The following is a 19,947-nucleotide window of genomic DNA, read 5'->3' on the forward strand; positions in this document are numbered from 1 at the left end:
ACTCCTAATTTTTTGTTGTAAAGCCTGGAGCGCCCTATGGATTTAGTTACAAATTGATTAATCTTTATAATCGCTCTATAAACAGATTTTACTGGTGCAATATCAAATATCATGAAAAACTTAATTAGAACCCTCCCTAAAAAGAATTGATTTAGGAGAGATTGTAGAAAAAGCGGTCCTATAGTTGTATTTCCTTGAATTAATTTTACACTAGTATTGAACCCGTGCCATGCACAAAAGGAACCAAAGAAAATTATTAAAATGTTTAAAAAAAAATAAACATGATTTTTACTGCTTTGTATTCTGTTTATAAATTTCTTTAAACAAATAGAAAAAATGAAAAACAAACAAATGACACATGCTACTGTAGATTTATATGTATTTTCCTGCTCTTTCAAAAACAAAAAATCCTTTTCAGGAGAGAGAGAGAGAGAGAGAGAGAGAGAGAGAGACGATGAAGAGTTTGAGAAGATTGTTGCGTCGGGGACTTGTATGCAGAAGAACGGAACTTTGCACCGGAAGCGGTGCTCCCTACGCTTCTCGCCGCCTCTTGCTACTCGATTCTTCTGCCGCTTCAACCTCGCAAAATCGCTCAGCTTCATCCGCTTTCCCACCCTTCAAATCTACCTCTATTCCTCCATTCCACTCCTCAAAATGGGACCTTTTAAGAGGTTCGTTTATCCTCTAAATATCTACGATTATGTATTGGGATTAATGTTTCTTAATGCCCTCTGTTTGGTTATTGGGAAAAATAATGACGAAAAAGAAAGGAAAGGAAAGGAAATCGAACTAGTTGTTTTTTTGTTTTTAGGACATGAAGAAAACTCCAACCTCTTTGCGTTGTCTAGATAATTCCGTTTGTGAAAGTCGTGCTGCGCGAAGCTTGTGCAAATCGTGTTATGCAAAAGATGGATAGAGGAAAATCTTCACTTTAGATTGATATCTAATGAAATCTGAGATGTGAAAGTTAAAAAGAGGGGGAACAATATTGGGGTGGTAGTTTTTTATCGTCCTCTTGGCCGTTTCTTTAAGCAGTTAACAAGGTAATTTAGGAAATTAAAACATGAGTTAGCCTCGAAACTGAGAAGAAACAGATTATAAGAATTGAGCTCTACCCCCATAATACAGGGATTTATTTGATCAAAAATGCACTCTATTCAGAATTTTCTCCTAAAACAGATTACAATCTACAGGCTTGAGTCTAGTAGGGATTAAGGGGACCCCTAGATGCTTGACAGGAAGGAAGCTTTCAGGAATGGGAAGGATAGAGTTCAGCCACACCTTCGGATCATTATCCACACAAGCAAGAAATTTAGAACTTTTCTGCAGATTTGGTTGAAGTCCAGAGAACAAATAAAAGTCAGCTAACACTTCCTTAATAAGATGAAAAGATCCAGGATCTGCTCCACACAACAGGAAGAGGTCATCAACAAAAACTAATTGAGTAAGGTCTAGCTTGCTGCATTTAGGATGATGAACAAACCCTAAAAGATGTATGAAAGTTGTGCTGCATGTGGTTTGTTTCCTTGAATTCAAAAAGAATATATGTTGTCATTGTAATTCAAATCTTATGGTGGTGTTGTTAACTTATTTTGGTTAGGGCAGAGGAGGACCATGTTTATCCAAACACAATCTACTCCCAATCCTTCATCCCTCATGTTTTATCCGGGAAAGCAAGTTATGGAAGTTGGGAGCGCTGACTTTCCGAATGCTCGCTCAGCAATGAATTCACCCCTTGCAAAGGCCCTCTACGGGATTGATGGTTAGCTTGCTTAACTTTTCTTCATGCACTGTTGTGATCTTTCAGAATACTCACTCATTGAACCATGTGGCAGGTAGCTTCTGTTACTCTTTTGTTCTCAACAAGCAATTTATTCTACCCTTTCCTTCAATTACAATTAGAAAGGGTTATTGGTTAATCATTTCAAGTGCTAAGATTGACCTTAGGAGAATAACCTTCATTTTTTGTTTTAAGAAACTAAGAGTTGGTTACGCCTCTCATTGTTTATAGTTATTCTTTCAGAGGATGGTGTCCTTAATTTCTTTGAATGCCATTTACAGTGATTATGCTGGGGTTTTAGATAGGGAAAACAACACTAAAGGTGTAGGTTAGCCGAGCAGATACTTTTTTGGGAAGTCTCAACATATGTGGATAACCGGCTAGACTCAAAGTTCCAATAGAAAGGATAATTTACCAGTAATTCTTATGATGTTGAAGTAATAAATAAGATTTGTATGACATTTAAAATAGCAGGGACCAGACTATATAGCCTAAAGATTTTGGTTGAAACATGTTTTTGTGGTTTGTTAGCTGGTTAAAAAAGCCCTCTTGAACCTCACATAATTTTTAATTGCATGCTAACCTAGTTTTCAGCTTTTGTTGTTGGTTCATAGTGGCTGCATGCATGAACAATTACTTTTGTAGGGACAAAGATATGTGACTCGAGCTGAGAAAAATTAAGCTGATATGACCACCAGTGACGCAACAAAGTTAACTGGTTTTGAATGCAGTTCATTATCAGTCCAATGGCTAAGCTACTGTCTTATGCTTTGGAAGCCCGAATGGGTTATGGGCCTCGTTTTAGTTGAGAGACTTTTTGGCCCAATTAAAAGTGTCCGGTGTGGCATCTAACTTTCTTTATGATTTTAGTCGATATTTCAATGTATTTCCATTCTTATGCATTAGAGAGGTTTGATGCTTTTGAGTCCATGGATTAACTCCAATCAGCTCTAGTGTTTGTTCAACTCCCAATTTGTCCGTTAGCTGCAAGGAGTGCAGAAATCATGGTTTTGTGTATAATCTATTCTACTTTTCCATTTCCCTTTTCTTTGTGTTCAAGGTAATAAGGCTGTAATGACTCAGAGGCAGATGATTTTTTAAGCACCATAATCTACCTCCAAAAACTGGAGGAAGTTAGTACTTTAGTTACCCTTGATCATCAGATTTACCAAGAGACCTCAGATGATATTATGCCTTAAATTTTTTCTTTTTCCTGCCTGCTTTTGGATTTGGGTTCTAGGATGAGCCTAAATAGTGAATTACTTATACCATAAACATGTCTTTGGCACTTGGTGGTTTCTTGAACTCTTCGCAAGCATGCACTCTAGTCTTGTTTCTATTGTATGAATGGTTTGGGTTAATAGTTGGCCATTTTCAACTTGCTAGTGTCTAGGTGGTGCTACTTACGTGTTGTTAAAAATACATTTATTTGGTGATTGACGACAATGACGAGCTAGACTAATTCTTTTGCTACAGGAATTACTCGGGTTTTCTTTGGGTCAGATTTTATAACAGTTACGAAATCAGATGATTTTTCATGGGATATTCTGAAGCCTGAAATTTTCGCTGCAATTATGGACTTCTACACTTCTGGGAAGCCACTCTTTCTTGACTCAAATGCTGCAGCTTCCATGGACACAGCTATCCACGAAGTAAGTTGATTCTTGTTCTTCTGAATTTCATGATGTTTATGGATTCCCAGTCTTGCTGCAAGAGTGCTCTCATGAGTACTTCTTGAGAGAACACCTTGAGGCATGTCTCTGTGGCTGAATTGCTCCAGGTTCATGTCTCAAGTGTTGGGGGTTAAAAATGGCATGCCTTAGTTGCACCTTTAAGGCTGAAATGTGCCGTTTATACTCTGCTGAACACATGGGTTCTTGCTACAAAACTGTTTGTGACTCGAACTTGTAACAATTGGGCTACGACTACATTTTTCATGTTATGTTAAGCAAAGTTCATGTCACACCAAAGAAGAAGGAAAAGTATCCCATATGATAACAGCATTCTAAGAAGTTTTTTAACTTCTAAACAAGCCATTGGTGGCCAATTTATTTATACTAACAGAGACCATTCTAATGTTGAATCAATCTTGGTGACAGTACACATGATTACCCCCAAAAATGGCAGCACTCCCAGTATTTGTTACAATTATCTATCTATTTAGGAGTCATTTTTAGCAGAAATACCTATTTTTTGGCAGGTAAAAAGTAGTATAAGTTTGTGTTATCATTTATGAACTTGAATTCTTCATATATGACTGGATGAACTGGCTATCACTTTAAGACTGATCTTCAGAAAGACCAAGGAACAACTCGCTTTGAGACAAGTTGAAGTTTTATTTGAATGACTAGTTAGGGAAGCGTTGTTTTTTGAAGTCAAAGATAAAATGCATCCATTGGGAACACTTGGAGTTTGTTTGGTTTGGGTTTCGAGGGAGGTTTTTTTGGGTAATAAGTGGAGAGAGATAGAGATATGAGAGTAATAATTAGAGAGAATTTATTGGGGATGTGCACAGAGAGAGGGGCTTAGCTCCCAAAGTTAACAGTCTTGGAAGTTGGAACTAATGTCATTAAATCCCCACAGAAAAAGTAACGCAGTACTCCTTGCAGTGAGCCATCGAATAGGTACGGCACCCAGTCAAACAAATACATCCAGATTAGGTCTTGAAACATTATGCTTTGCATGTTGCAAATGGATCTCTTTCTCTCACTCTTTATCCTATGTCCACAGAAAACTTTATCACAACTATTGATGTGACAAAGTAGTTGTTTGCCTTTCATGTCTGTGTTTAACATGTCAAATATTTCAAGATACTCTGGCATTGGTAGCCCGTGCCATGTTGGTGGACGCTACTTAAGACAAATATCAGAAACTTTCCGCCTGAAGACAAATACAGGAAACATTGTAGAATCCACCTTCTCTTTCCCACTCTAATTCTACACATTGTTGACTTTCTTCATTCCTAAAGGAAAAGTTTCACTTCTATTTGGAACTATAACTTCTTTTGATAAAGTTGGTATTCTGGAGTCTCTTTACATGCAGGTGGTGGAACATTACGACTTAAAAATAGCACGCATGTGAAAAATTCAATTTGGACACTTGATAGAAAAGGACTTCATCAGAACGGTCTAGAATTAGTTGGGAAAATGTCCAATTATGAGCTTACTACTGCACTGTACAGCCGTTTGATAACTGGACTATGCCGTAGGATTGGACTACCAATCCCAAGGGCTTCCCAACCCCTTGTTTGATAACCGGATTATTACTCCGTTGGGATGAGCAGTGAGCTCCATAGGGGGTATTAGCAATACCCCGTGGGACTTGGTATTCGTAGTCCAATCCCAACCCCTTCTCATTACCAATCCCTTCTTATTACCAATTTCTTCTATCAATCCAATCCCATCCTCTAATCTCATCTCAAACAAACATGATATTAATAATCTCATCATCTAATTCCATCCCAAACAAACATACTCATTATCAATCCCTTCTCATTACCAATCCCAATCCTAATCTCATCTCCTTACGAATCCTATCCATCTATCACTATTATCAAACGGGTTATAATGAAGATGAATTTCTATCATGTTGTACATGCTAAAATATGCAACAATCAAAGTTGGTGGCTTCTTTTCCCGAAATGAAGTTACGGGAGGTTTTTGAAAGTCTGTTGTATTGCACTAATGAGTGAAGGTGTGCTTCTCTTGGTTTTAGTATACCAAGTTACAATTGACTACATTTTCTTGAAAACAACCTTTGGTGACTCGTTTCAGAAGAACATAGCCAATTGGACTTTGGTATCAAAACCAAAGGTAATTAATTATTTGAGAAAGGGTTTTTATTCGCTTTTGTGTTAATGGTACTATTTCTAGGAGTGTAATCAAAACAGACTTTTCACTAGGTTGTTGTGTTACAAATTGGAAGTGTTTCTACGCGTCATGACATTGTGAGTTATAGTTGTGAAGCCGTATTGCGTCTCTATAAGCATAATAAAAGAGCTACAACCGGTGTGTTGAGCACTGTTCATGCATATTGCATCTTATAGATTTATTAACATGTGTACAGACTACAGAGCTCATCGATTTGGCTTGCTTTTACATTTAGACATTGAAAAATTGGTTGAAAGAAAAGCTACAGCTCTGGTTACAACCAAGGGGTGCTATCACTAATATATGATATGATTATGTGCAGCTGTTAATGGTAGTTAGTCCAAAAGTTACAATCGTTCTCATGCTCATTATTGCAGGATGATTCAGAAACTGTTGCAATGATTAAAGAACTGTTAGAGACTCGTATCCGACCTGCTGTACAAGATGATGGGGGAGACATTGAGTATCGAGGATTTGATCCGTCTGTTTCTTGTTTCGTTTGAAGTAGCTTTTGCATGAATTTAACAGAAGCTTTTTATTTGTAAGACACCATAATTTGTTTCTTATTCATATGTTTGCCTTGCTTAGAGATACTGGAATAGTCAAACTCAGGATGCAAGGAGCGTGTAGTGGGTGCCCCAGCTCATCTGTTACCCTAAAATCTGGCATCGAGAATATGTTGATGCATTATGTACCTGAGGTAAATAATGTTTACTCCATTCTATTTCTCATTGTACCCAACACTTAGAACCATGTATTTAACTCTTCTTCTTTTTTTTTCCTTCCCCAGTAAATAATACCATGGATTGAGCTTTGTAAACGTAGATATGATAATGAGGGTAAACAGTGATCAACCAGTCTCTATTGAAGTTTAGAATGCTTACAAAACTCTAGTATAGGAGGATACGTAACTCTTAACGTTTGAGTAATGCAGTCAGCAGAAAATTATTTATTGATTACCTGTGTCCATAGCCAGAATTCAGTATTTTATTCTTTTTAGGAAGTCCTATTTGATCTTGAAGTAGTTTAATTAGGACTGTTAGAGACTTAGGTGAAACAGTGTGAGGTTATTAGGTCAGGTTGGGATATTTTTAGTGGATATCTATGGAGTTTTTTGAAGTCTTTATAGGGCTTGGTGAAATTGGACTCTAAAGGTGAATAACGTGAATGTTCAGAAGACTCTCTCTCTCTCTCCCCACTTTGCTGACCCCTTTCTTTACTTTGGTATCTGTTGTTTTTTCTTTCCATCTTCAATGCATTTCTTTCTCGTTTGGGATAAGTTCTCTCTTTCCTTCTATTGTCATTGTTCTCTTTTGAGTCTCACTTTCATTCATCTCTACAAATCAATATTTTTGTAGCCCATCACATGTTTGAAGAAATCCGCTAAAAAAAAATGTTTGTCACTGAGGTGAATCCTATGCGGAGAGCTGAAAAAACTTCTTATCGCTCTTAGCCACTGCGTGGATTGTTAGTTGAGTATAGGCTTCCTGATGCTTGTGTGCATGCAATCATATTTAAAGGTTGTGCTTTGATGCACTGAAGATTGGCATGTCTTGATTTTTTGTTCAGACTCTCCTTAGTTTTCAGATTTTCCAGAATCTCATCTTGGAAACTGGGAGATACTTTTGATGGAAAGCTTAGGGACTTATTAGTCGGCAATGATTTGGAGATGTAATGAGAAGGAAAAGTGTAAAACTTTTTAGCTTGTCGTAATTCATATTGTTCACCACCAAGCTTACATCAACATTGGTTGGACAAATGGAGTAGCAATTTTAGCTTACATTTGTCTCTCACATCGTCGAGTTTAATTATCATTACCTGAAATTTCTATGCAGGTTAAAAGCGTTGAGCAGGAACTTGATGATGAAGATGAAGCGGCAACGTTACCTGGTTAGATTGAGAAATTTAGTTGTTGGTTTTCGTGTTCATGTATGTTGAGCCACTCCTGAATATAGTGACCCAGGTGACTGTGAAGCCTGAATAACCCTTGTTTACAGGGAGTGAGTGTATCAACGTACTGTTCCCCTCCCCCCCAAAAAAAAAAAAAGCCTTGTGTATTTATTGAGCAAATTTATTTTAGGAACACCAAAAAAGGAGAGAGCAAAGTTTAGGGAAACGTGAAGCATCAACTGGTTGTAAGTATGTTTCATGGAATATTAAATTGATAGTAGCGATTTTGGGGATTTTTTTCTTGTAATTTTTGTATGAGGTGGTATACTCTCTCTATTTGGTCGTTACTACTTGTTCTTGAGTAATTTGTGACTGCAGAGAAAAGTTTGTTAGCCGACTGGAATTCATAAAAATGTACGATTTTGTTCATTTGGATGTATTTTTCAACGATTTTGTTTATTTGGATGTATTTTTCGACGATTTTGTTCATTTGGATGTATTTTTCAACTCTTTGTTGGAGCCCTCTTTTCCTTTCCCTTAATAATATATATTACTTTTGCCGATTAAATAAAATGTTACATGGCCCATAGTAAAATAGCGGATCTGGATTCTCTGTGAGAATCTCCATGTGAGAATCTTGTGAGGGTTTTTAATGTGGAGTTGCTAACACATCAATGAACAGATGTAACGGTTCACAACAGTTTTTCTTTCTTTCGTTTTTCTTATCCTCAACAACTTTTCTTTTGTCGCCAATAATGATGCCGTTTTTGAAACGTTTTTGAAACATTTTCTAACGGAAAGTAAGCGGGGTAAATCCCATTCATTACAAAAAGCTCTCTCTCTCTCTCTCGGGTAAGCTTTCAACCCTGTGTCTGTCCTATTGCCATCAATTACCTCTGATTTCTTCCTATATTTCAAGTGAATTTGTGAGAGTTGCTGTATAGCCCCACTTCAATTTCTATGGGAAAAGTATTTTGTTGCTTGCTGGGAGTTTTTAATTCAAATGAGAAATTGAGAAAATCATTGGAACAATGATTTGTTTCAACTTTCAAGGTATATAAGGTTGGGATTTTCTTGAGATAATTGACCTTCATAGTTGAAATTTCATGGATACTTTGCTCAAGACTCATAACAAGTAGTAGGAAAAAACCAGTAGTTTAGAAACCCTAACATTTAGATCCAAAATAAGGAGATCTCAACGCGGGATATCCAAAAAAAATACGGTAAATTGGGCTAGAGTCCGTTTTGAAGGTGTTTTTGGGTGTTTAGTCCAGCCCAATGTGTAATAGTGGTGAAGGTCTATTACTGTAATATTTATTAGGTCTACAATCCGTTTCTAGACCAAAATGCCCTGACTGGTGTGTATATATAATGTGTTATTTTTTAATTTTGTTCCCTGCTGCTTTCAACCCAACGCGTCATTACTGGATAGGGCACCATTTCTGGATCTCGAGCAGCACAATTACGAGCTCGAGCTCGTTTCTGGTGCGCCTCTCTCTCTCTCTCTCTCTCTCTCTGTTTATCTCTCTTCCCGCAATCACAGCTCAGTTCTCTCTCTCTCTTCCTGCGATCACAGCTCAGTTCTAGATCACGATCACTTTCACAATTTCGATTCTGTATTGCGATCACGATCTCGTTTCCCTTTGTGACGATCTCTCCAGATCAGGATCACGATCTTTTGTCTTCAGAGTGTTTTCTGTTCGCGATCTCTGTGCTGATGTTTCTCTGTCGCTGTGTTCTTTTCTATCTCAGTATTTGTTTTAATTTTTGCTGTGTTCTTCTATTTTGTGTTTATAGAGTTTATTTGCTGAGATAGCGTTATCTATTGCTCTATTCTGGTAGATACTGAGATTGTTTTTTGTTAAGATAACATTATCTATTGATTTATTCTGGTAGATACAGAAATTATCGTTGCTGAGATATATGTATCACAGTGAACTGTATTTTCTGAGATACTGTTATCTCTTTCTATTTTTGTTTATTTGCTGAGATAGTATTATATCTATTTCTTTGTTCTGGTAGATACTGAGACTGTTTTTGTTGAGATAACATTATCTATTGCTTTGTTCTCATAGATAGACTACTTTTTTGAGATACGTGTATCTGATTTGTTTATTCTGATACAATGTTATCTGTTTGCAGACTGAATTGGTTTTTGAAGTTGAAATGGATTCTTCTATTGTGCAAATATGGATCCTATAGTCTTGTTGTTAAGGAGACAGAAGGTTATCAATTTGAGGATCTTATTGGAAGTATTTCTAACAAGTGGAATGGTTTGGTATCAATGAGGTTATTGTATTCTGTTTGTGATCATCGGTGAAAGCAGTCGTAGCAATGGAAATGGTGGAGTAACTAGTAGTTCACATTCTGAAATTGTTGAGGATCCTCTTGAAAAGTTTTGTCCTCATCATGAGACAAAAGACTTTTTGCTGATTGGGCATATTTGATTAGTCATGTTGGTCAAGAATTTAGAGGTGGTGTTAAGGATTTTAGGTTATCTTTGTGTAAGTATGCAATTGAAGTTGGATTTAGGTTCAAGTATTTGAAGAATGACCAATCAAGAATGACAGTGAGTGTGCTTTTAAGGCAGATGAATGTAAATGGTTTGTTCATGCAATTCTAGATAAATCAAATCATTTTTTTCGCATTAACGAGCTTGAAAAAGAATACAAATGTGGTGCTACAATTTGTATAATGGCACACCAAGTAGTTACCTGTACTGCAAATGTTTTGGTTTAACATCCTTTTCTTTCACCTCTTTTACGTCTTCTTCCTCCTCATCTTCTTCTTCTTCTTCTTCTTCTTCTTCTTCTTCTTCCTCTTCCAGTTGTTATTCCTCTTGAGATAGCGTTATCTTTTTTAATTTTTGTGAAATTTACTGGCTGAAATGTATTGGTTGAGATACTGTTAAAACAGATGAGATAATAGTATCTCAACCAATTCAATTCACAAATAAACTTAGGAATAAAGCAAGAGATAGTAATATCACAATGTAAACACATGCGAAAACTCCATTTCACAATATTTAACATGTTTTTTGTCATTTTTCTTGTTAAAACAGATGAGATAATAGTATCTCAGCCAATTCAATTCACGAATAAACTAAGAGATAACTCTATCTGCCAGAAATATAGTGTATCAGCAAAAATGAAGTAAGAGATAACAGTATCTCAGATAAATAGTGTTGGTATCTCATAAACTTAATAGAGAAATAATGTTATCTCATCAAAAACATTTTCTGATTGTATTTTACAACAAGGGATAAAGAAAGAGATAGTAATATCACAATATAAACACATGCAAATACTTCATTACACAATATTTAACATGTTATCTGTTATTTTTTCTTGTTAAAACAGATGAGATAATAATATCTCAGCCAATTCAATTCACAAATAAAGTAAGAGATAACTCTTTTTGCCAAAAATATAGTGTATCGACAAAAATAAAGCAAGAGATAACAGTATCTTAGCTAAATAGTGTTGGTATCTCACAAACTGAATAAAAAGATAATGTTATCTCATCGAAAATATTTTATGGTTGTATTTTACAACAAAGGATAAGGACTGGAACCACTATGAAAAGTTAAATAGTGTTGGTATCTCACAAACTAGATATTTTTGGAACGCGTGTCTATATAAGGATTGGAACCACTATGAAAAGTTTAGGTGGAGTAATTGCACGTTGAAATCTGTAGTGTATCCTTATCAACAAGGCTTCCAAAAAAATAAAGTAAAAGAAATCTAATTTTGGCAATTTCAAATTGGATTCCATGGCAAACACATGAATTTGGGAAATAAAAAAATGAATCTAGGTTTCGGTCGAATTGAAAGGGAGCAAACCATTTTCGCCTTGGATGTGGGAAGAAGTGGCCGTGCATGGAGAAGATAACGGTTTGGAGTTTTTTCCCGTTACCTCTGTTAGGTTTTTATCCCCAAAACAGTGTCCTTCGGATAAAAAAATTGGAAGAACCATTGTAGACCGCTGCTTCTGTCATTGATGTGTTGGCAGCTCCGCATTAAAACGCTCGCAAGATCCGGATCTGCATCCGATTAGATAGTAGACGTTGGTGTAGTCCTCCTCATCTCTTAAGATTAAAAGACTTCAAGTATCGAGGACGCTCTCTTTGTATAATTCTTAGATACATGCAAGAATACAAAAAGATTAAAAAAAGTTCTAGGAAAATCTTTTTAGTTCTCTCTATCATGGGCAATCCAAACTTTTGCACCGTAGATTTGAGGGTGATACTCGATCCTTGTGGATTTGAGGGTGATTGTGGATTTACCTTTTTCTTTTTTATTACTTTTTAAATTTAGATTTTTTTTTTATCCTCTTTTTAAATTTAGATCAATTATGATTTTGGCCATACGGAGAGAGAGAGAGAGAGGGAGTCTGAGAAGAAGCTGTTGGGTTTTTCCCACATTCAATGAAATTGAAAAAGGGAGAGGTCTTTTGGAAAATGGGAGTGTGCCTACTGTCAAGCATTGGGGAGTGCCAATTTACCGGCTGTGCATTCCCCAAGTTCAAAGGGCATTTGTGATGCTTGGAATTGGAATTTCAAGAGCCACAGTGTGTAGATGCATGGTTCTCTTGTCTTTTATTTAAAAATGAAGTAGTGCATGTGCAGCATGTGTGTGGGTAGAGTGAAAACGGCAGAGAGCATAGTGTGTGAGAGAGAGAAAATTGTGTGAGTTTGAGGGAGATTTTTAATGCGCTTCTGTCGCGGGTGGGATCGGACATTCCCTAACAGAAGCAACGATGAAGAGTTTGAGAAGATTGTTGGGGGTCGGGGACTTGTATGCAGAAGAACGGAACTATACACTGGAAGCGGTGCTCCCTACGCTTCTCGCTGCCTCTTACTGCTCGATTCTTCTGCCATTTCAACCTTGCAAAACCGCTCAGCTTCATCCACTCTCCCATCATTCAAAATCAAATCTACCTCTATTCCTCCATTCCACTCAAAATGGGACCTTCTACTCGAAATATATACGTACGATTATGGATTGGGATTATGTTTCTTAATGCCCTCTGTTTGGTTATTGGCAAAAACAATGACGAAAACTGCACTCTATTCAGAATTTTCTCCTAAAACAGATTACAATCTACAGGCTTGAGTCTAGTAGGGATTAATGGGACCCCTAGATATGTGACAGGAAGGGAGCTTTCAGGAATGGGAATGATAGAGTTCAGCCACACCTTCGGATCATTATCCAAACGAGCAAGAAATATAAAACGTTTTGGCAGATTCAATCCTTCATCCCTCATGTTTTATCCGGGAAAGCAAGTTATGGAAGTTGGGTGCACTGACTTTCCGAATGCTCACTCAGCAATGAATTCACCACTAGCAAAGGCCCTCTTCGGGATTGATGGTTAGCTTACTTAACTTTTCTTCGTGCACTGTTGTGACCTTAATTTCAGAACGCTTACTCATTGAACCATGTGGCAGGTAGTTTGTTACTCTTTTGTTCTCGACAAGCAAATTATTCCACCCTTTTCTTCAATTACAATTAGAAAGGGTTATTGGTTAATCATTTCAAGTGCTAAGATTGACCTTAGGAGAATAACCCTCGTGTTTTGTTTTATAAGAAACTAAGAGTTGGTTACGCCTCTCATTGTTTATAGTTATTCTTTCAGAGGACGGTGTCCTAATGCCATTTATAGTGGTTATGCTGGGGTTTTAGAGAGGGAAAACAACACTAGAGGAGCAGGTTAACTGAGCATATACTTTTTTAGGAAGTCTCAATATATGTAGATAACCAGCTAGACTCGAAGTTCCAATCGAGAGGATAATTTTCCGGTAATTCTCATGATGTTGAAGTGCTAAATAAGCTTTGTATGACATTTAAAATAACAGGGACCAGACTATAGAGCCTAAAGATTTTGGTTGAAACATGTTTTTGTGGTTTGTTAACGGGTTAAAGAAGCCATCTTGAGCCTCACATAATTTTTAACGCTAACCTAGTTTTCAGCTTTTGTTGTTGGTTCACAGTGGCTGGCTGGCTGCATGCAGGGACAATCACTTTTGTAGAGCTGAGAAAAATTAAGCCGATATGACCGCCAGTGACACAACAAAGTTAACTGGTCTTGAATGAAGTTCATGCTATCAGTCCAATGGCTAAGCTGCTGTCTTATGCAATATGCTTTGGAAAGCCCAAATGGGTTATGGGCCTCGTTTTAGTTAAGAGACTTTTTGGCCCAAGTAAAAGTGTCCGGTGTGGCATCTAGAGACTTTCTTTGTAATTATTCTTAGTCGATATTTCAATGCCTTTCCATTCTTCTGCATTGGAGAGGTTTGATGCTTTTGAGTCCATGGAGTAACTCCAATCAGCTCGAGTGTTTGTTCAACTCCCAATTTGTCCACTAGCTGCATGCAAGGAGTGCATAAATTTTAAACCATGGCTTGTGTATAATCTATTCTACTTTTCCATTTCCCTTTTCTTTGTGTTCATTATGTGTTCAAGGTAATAAGGCTGTAATGACTCAGAGGCAGATTTTTTAAGCACCATAATCTACCTCCAAAAACTTGAGGAAGTTTAGTTACCCTTGATCGTCAGATTTACCAAGAGAACTCAGATGATATTATGCCTTCAATTTTTATTTTTCTCTCCTGCTTTTGGAATTGGGTTCTGGGATGAGCCTAAATAGTGAATTACCTATACAATAAACATGCATTTGGCACTTGGTGGTTTCTTGAACTCTTTGCAAGCATGCACTCTAGTCTTGTTTCTATTATATGATTGGGTTGGGTTAATAGTTGGCCATTTTCAACTTGCTAGTGTCTAGGTTGTGCTACCTATGTTCTGTTAAAAATACATTTATTTGGTGATGGACGACAATGATGAGCTAGACTAATTCTTTTGCTGCAGGAGTTACTCGGGTTTTCTTTGGGTCGAATTTTATAACCATTACAAAATCACATGATGTTGCATGGGATATTCTGAAGCCTGAAATTTCTGCTGCAATTGAGGACTTCTACTCCTCTGGGAAGCCCCCCTTTCTTGACTCAAATGCTGCAGCTTCCATGGACACGGCTATCCGCAAAGTAAGTTGATTCTTCTTGTTCTTAATTTCATGATATTTATGGATTCCCAGTCTTGCTGCGAGAGTACCCTCATGAGTACTTCATGAGAGAACACCTTGAGGCATGTCTCTGTGGCTGAATTGCTCCAGGTTCATGTCTCAAGATTTGGGGGTTAAAAATGTCATGCCTTAGTTGCACCTTTATGGCTGAAATGTGCCGTTTATACTCTGCTGAACACATGGGTTCTTGCTACAAAACTGTTTGTGACTCGAACTTCTAACAATTGGTCTACGACTACAGTTTTAACGTTACGTAAAGCAAAGTTTTTGTCACACCAAAGAAGAAGGAAAAGTATCCCAAATGATAACAGCATTCTATACTAAGAAGTTTTTTAACTTCTAAACAAGCCCAATAGTGGCCAATTTATTTATACTAACAGAGACCATTCTAATGTTGAATCAATCTTGGTGACAGAACTCATGATTACCCCCCAAAAATGGCAGCACTCCCATTATTTGCTACAATTATCTATCTATTTATGAGTCATTTTTAACAGAAGTACCTATTTTTTGGCAGGTACAAAGTGTGTATAAGTTTATGTTATCATTTATCAACTTGAATTCTTCATATATGGCTGGATGAGTTGGCTCTCACTAAGACTGATCTTCAAGAAGACCAAAGGAACAACTTCTTTTGTGACAATTTGAAGTTTTGTCTAATGACTAATTATGGAAGTGTTGTTTTTTGGAGTCAAATATAAAACGCATCCATTGGGAGCACTTGGAGTTTGTATGGTTTGGATTTCGAGGGAGGTTTTTGGGGTAATGAGAGAGAGAGAGTAATAATTGGAGAGAAAATTTATTGGAGACCGCGCACTAAGAGAGGGGTTAGTTCTAGAGACCCAAAGCGAACACAGTCTTGGAACTAATGTCATTAAATCCCCATGGAAAAAGTAATTGTGGTGGCTAGGGTTGAGAGAGAGAGAGAGAGAGAGAGAGAGAGAGTTTTTCTTTCTCTCTCCAATGTATTTCTTTTTCCTTTTGGATAAGTTCTCTCTTTCCTTCTATGTTCTTTGTTCTGTTTGGAGTCTCACTTCCATTCATCTCTACAAATCAATATTTTTGTAGCCCATCACATGTTTGAAGAAATCTGCTAAAAAAATTATTGTCGCTGAGGTGAATCCTATGCGGAGAGCCAGAAAACTTCTTATCGCTCTTAGCCAGTGCGTGGATTATTAGTTGAATATAGGCTTCGTGATGCTTGTGTGCATGCAATTATATTTGGAGGTTGTGCTTTGATGCACTGAAGATTGACATGTCCTGATTTTTTGTTCAGACTGTCCTTAGTTTTCAGATTTTCCAGAATCTCATCTTGGAAACTGGGAGATACTTTTGATGGAAAGTTTAGGGACTTAATCGGCAACGATTTGGAGATGTAATGAGAAGGAAATGTGTGAAACTGTCTAGCTTCTCGTAATACATATTGTTCACCACCAAGCTTACATCAACGTTGGTTGAACAATTTTTGTTTACATTTGTTTCTCGCATCATCTAATTTAGTTATTGTTACCTGAGATTGCTGTGCAGGACTAGCAATTTTTGTTACATTTGTCTCTCGCATCATCGAATTTAGTTATTGTTACATGAAATTGCTGTGCAGGTCAAAAGCGTTGGGCAGGAACTTGATGACAAAAAAAGCGTTGAACAAGAACTTGATGACGAAGATAAGTGGCTTCGATCCGAAGGCGTAACTCTTCGTTTGTTCCCTCGGAACGGAATTTTTATTTAGACGTTGTCTCCGGCATCGTTAACTGGTTAGATGGAATATTAAATTGACAGTAGCGATTTTGGGGAATTTTTTTCTTGTAATTTTTGTATGAGGTGGTATTCTCTTCTCTATTTGGTTGTTACTCTTTGTTTTTTAGTACTACTAATTTGAGAAAAGTTTGTTAGCCAACTGGAATTCATAAAAATGTACAAGTCTGTGTACATTTTTTACTTTTTTCAAAAAAAAAATAAGTCAATTTTTTCGTCTTTATTAAAAAAAATTGGATTTCGATTATAATTTTTAACTTTTTAGATTCCTTTCGTTATGACGATGCAATAATTCCCAAAAAATTAACGAAAAACTAACAAATATGAAAAAAAATTGAATAAGGATAAAAAAAAAATAAGTCAGTTAACTTATTTAGCCGAACAGGATTAAATGATTAATAACGTACAAGTTAGCGATTTTGGAGAATTTTTTCTTCTACAGGGTCCGATTTATAGCGAGGAATGGGCTGACGTGTCAATTAATTGGTGGTTGGCCGAACAACTCATTCCACACGGCCCCTTCATGTAAAATTTAATCTCTATTGTTAGAACGGCCCATAAAAATGAAGTGTAATAAAATAAATAGATAAAAAGGCTAGGAAAATAGCCGGGCCAAAATGCAGAGAAAAACATTGCAATGTCTACGGGTGTTACAAAAATCGACGAACAGAAAAAACCTGAAAATACCGACCAATCGGTTCGGTTTTCAGTCGGTGTAAGGCTGGGTTTTTTTCTAATCGAACCGAATGGATTTCAGTTCGGTCTTGGTTTTATGGAATTTTCGCCGGACCGAACTGAACCAAACGATTATATATTTTATATTTTTAAATATATTTTTACATTAAAAAATATTATATATATATATATATAATATTATATATATATTTTACATATATACACTTAAATTAAATGGATATTTTGGGCGGACTGAAATTTTCGACCAGACTGATCCCACCCCGAACCAAACTCAACTCGGTCGGGATCGGTCCTAGAAATATCAGAAAACAGAAATGCTACACGCACAGCAAACACACACAGATTTTGTGCACAGATTTTTTGTGGGACCCACTACGGGTTCCACACAAATAATCCGAGCCGTTCATTAAATGTAAAACATTTTTTCAAGGGCCTCCGCAAAAAATCAGCTCAATCCGATATCTAAAGTGTTTGATTCAATCATTTAACTTTTCATTATCCGGGGATTCGAATGAAAAGTTAAATGATTGAATCAAGCATCTATGAGTATCGGATTGAGCTGATTTTTTGCGGGGGGGCTTGAAAAAATGTTTTACATTTAATGAACGGCTCGGATTATTTGTGTGGGACCCGTAGTGGGCCCCACAAAAAATCTGTGCACAAAATCTGTGTGTGTTTGCTGTGCGTGTAGCATTTCTGTAGAAATATTTGGACCGAACCAAATTGGTCTTCGAAAATTTCATCCCGAACTGAACTGAAATCACTCTTAGTTTTTTTTTTATTATAAGAAATCACCTCTAGTAATGTCCATGAAATTATTGAGTAGTATTTTGTACGTTCTCGTCTCTCTTTCTCCTGCTTGGAGAATTTGAGGAGAGACAATCATTGCAATGTCACTATGTCAGTAGTACTCTCTCTCTCTCTTTACTCCAACTTGCAATCAGAGGTCTCAGAGAATCCACATTAGAATAAACAAAATAAAAAATTATTAAAGTTAATAATATTGGATAAAAAAATGTTCACATTTGAATAATCAAACCTAACAACCTCTTAACAACTCATCAAATTTTGGTTTTTCAATAATCAAAACTAGCAATATTTTGTCAATAACCAAATTTTATCTCTCAATCAAGTACTTAACATTACACAAAAACTTTCTCTCTCTTCTATTTTCTCTCTCTCAAACAATGTTTACAAAAAATAATTTTAAAAAACTGTAACTTTCAGATTTTTTTTCTGTTTTTTCCAGAAACTTTTTTTTTACAAAAAAACAATTTTTCAAAAATCAAAATTTTGAAAAGTGTAAGTAAATAAAGTGTGTTTTTCAAAAAAACTGTTTTTAAAATTTCAAAACTCTTTTATAGAAAACTATTTTCTTACACAAAATCTATTTTTAAAAAACTATATTTATTGTTTTTAAAATTTCAAAACTATTTGTGTAAATACAATTATTTCAAAATTTTATTTACAGTTTTTAAGTAAACAAAATGTATGTGTTTTGAAAAATTGTTTCTAGCATAAACTGTTTTTTTCCTTCAAAAATCACTTTTTCAAAAAATATGCGTGAAATGAAGAGAAAAAGTTTGGAGAGCCCGTTGATTTTGATTATGGGCAAAAAATAACCAATGTGGGATTTGACATTGCTAACTTTAGCAATCTCTAAATGAATAATCAAAATCTGATGTGGCATATTTTAATTATTTACATTTGCTTCTGATGCTCTTAGAGCATGTACGCTAATATTAGGTAAAATACCTACTCAAAAGGTATAATAGCCTCTTTACACTTTCCTCTCTATCTAGTATTAAATATTAAAAAATACGGAGTAATACAAATTGTTGTAGAAAGAAAGAGAGAAAGGAGGGAGAAGAGAGAGAAAGAAACATAAAAAAAGATTTGCATGTGAACAGTACATCGCTAAAAGTGGAGAGGTTTTTCCACAAATGTATTTTACCTCTTCTAGTGCATGCCTGTTTTTGTTCTTTTCCTCCCCAAACTAAAGATAAAAAGCTTTTTTACCTCATCTCATGTACATGCTCTTAGGCCTTTTTACACCAATTTTTTTTTTTTGGCTTTTTTTTTGTTTTGTCCTTATTTAATTTTTTTTCGTGTTTGTTTGTTTTGTGCCTAACTTTTATGGAATATTGATTCGTCTTGTCAAGATGAATTGGGAGAGTAAAAATTAGGAATTTTACTCAAATATTTACGGAAATATCCAAAGATAAAACCCTAAAAGACTATGAAATTTTTTTAAAATTTTGAATAATGACAAAATAAGAAAAAGTCTTTAAAAACTTAGTGGAACAAGGTCGTTATCAACGTTGCAATTGTGTGATTCTCATAGATTTTGTTTTTACCAGGATATACGGTTCTGAAGGGCCACTTCGTGAGTATTTTTTGGTTTTAAGTGATGAAATCAATAATAATACAGTTTCTATAGCTTCTAAAAAAAAATAATGATGTCCCAATTGTATTACTAATAATTAATTTTCAGAACTCATTTATCTTATAAGATTCAAATATTTTTTTTGAAACCTGTTTATTTCAAAGTTAATTGTTTAGAAGTTAAATTTTCACAACACAATTTACCTTAAAATAGAATAAATTAACAAACTGATTGGAACTTGTTCAATTTGAGAATATGTGCTCAGAAGTTGATAGATATAGGAGAAAAACTTATTCACGGCTTTGCGCAATCTCACTCATTTATTTCGGCAATCAACGTTGAGATACGTTTTTAAACTATTACCGGTAATAAATATGTTCTTACCGTTAATAGTTTGTCTCTAATCTGGATCGTTCAAAACATTTTTGGAAGACTGAGATTGGCCTCCGTAAAGTTTATTTAAAGCAATTCCAACCCAATGTCCTCTATAA

General features: G+C 35.8%; 1 protein-coding gene across 4 annotated transcripts; it reads left to right on the plus strand.

The window, feature by feature from the left end:
- Nucleotides 1-371: 371 nt before the first annotated feature.
- LOC131319367 (nifU-like protein 4, mitochondrial) lies at nt 372-16,080 on the plus strand. 4 transcript variants are annotated; one of them, XM_058349591.1, is made up of 6 exons: nt 382-671; nt 1,606-1,762; nt 3,257-3,432; nt 6,027-6,130; nt 6,238-6,349; nt 7,485-7,834. In XM_058349591.1, the coding sequence occupies exons 2-6, from the start codon at nt 1,615-1,617 to the stop codon at nt 7,542-7,544; spliced, it is 600 nt and encodes a 199-aa protein (XP_058205574.1). In that variant the 5' UTR covers nt 382-671; nt 1,606-1,614; the 3' UTR covers nt 7,545-7,834. The 4 variants fall into 4 exon arrangements, with proteins under 4 accessions (XP_058205571.1, XP_058205573.1, XP_058205574.1 ...); XM_058349587.1 differs by having other exon boundaries at nt 384-671; nt 1,601-1,762; XM_058349588.1 differs by lacking the exons at nt 1,606-1,762; nt 3,257-3,432; nt 6,027-6,130; nt 6,238-6,349; nt 7,485-7,834 and adding exons at nt 12,648-12,908; nt 14,406-14,581; nt 15,688-16,080 and having other exon boundaries at nt 372-671.
- The last annotated feature ends 3,867 nt before the right edge of the window (nt 16,081-19,947 follow it).

Source organism: Rhododendron vialii, chromosome 3a (genome assembly GCF_030253575.1).
Source record: "Rhododendron vialii isolate Sample 1 chromosome 3a, ASM3025357v1".
Lineage (NCBI taxonomy): Eukaryota > Viridiplantae > Streptophyta > Magnoliopsida > Ericales > Ericaceae > Rhododendron > Rhododendron vialii.

Excerpts from the sequence above, each read along its gene's own strand:
- LOC131319367 (XM_058349588.1), top strand. The coding sequence starts at position 377 with ATGTATTTTCCTGCTCTTTCAAAAACAAAAAATCCTTTTCAGGAGAGA. Across the intron at positions 12,909-14,405 it reads GGCCCTCTTCGGGATTGATG|GAGTTACTCGGGTTTTCTTT; the intron begins GTTAGCTTACTT and ends CTTTTGCTGCAG. Across the intron at positions 14,582-15,687 it reads TGGACACGGCTATCCGCAAA|CCCATCACATGTTTGAAGAA; the intron begins GTAAGTTGATTC and ends ATATTTTTGTAG.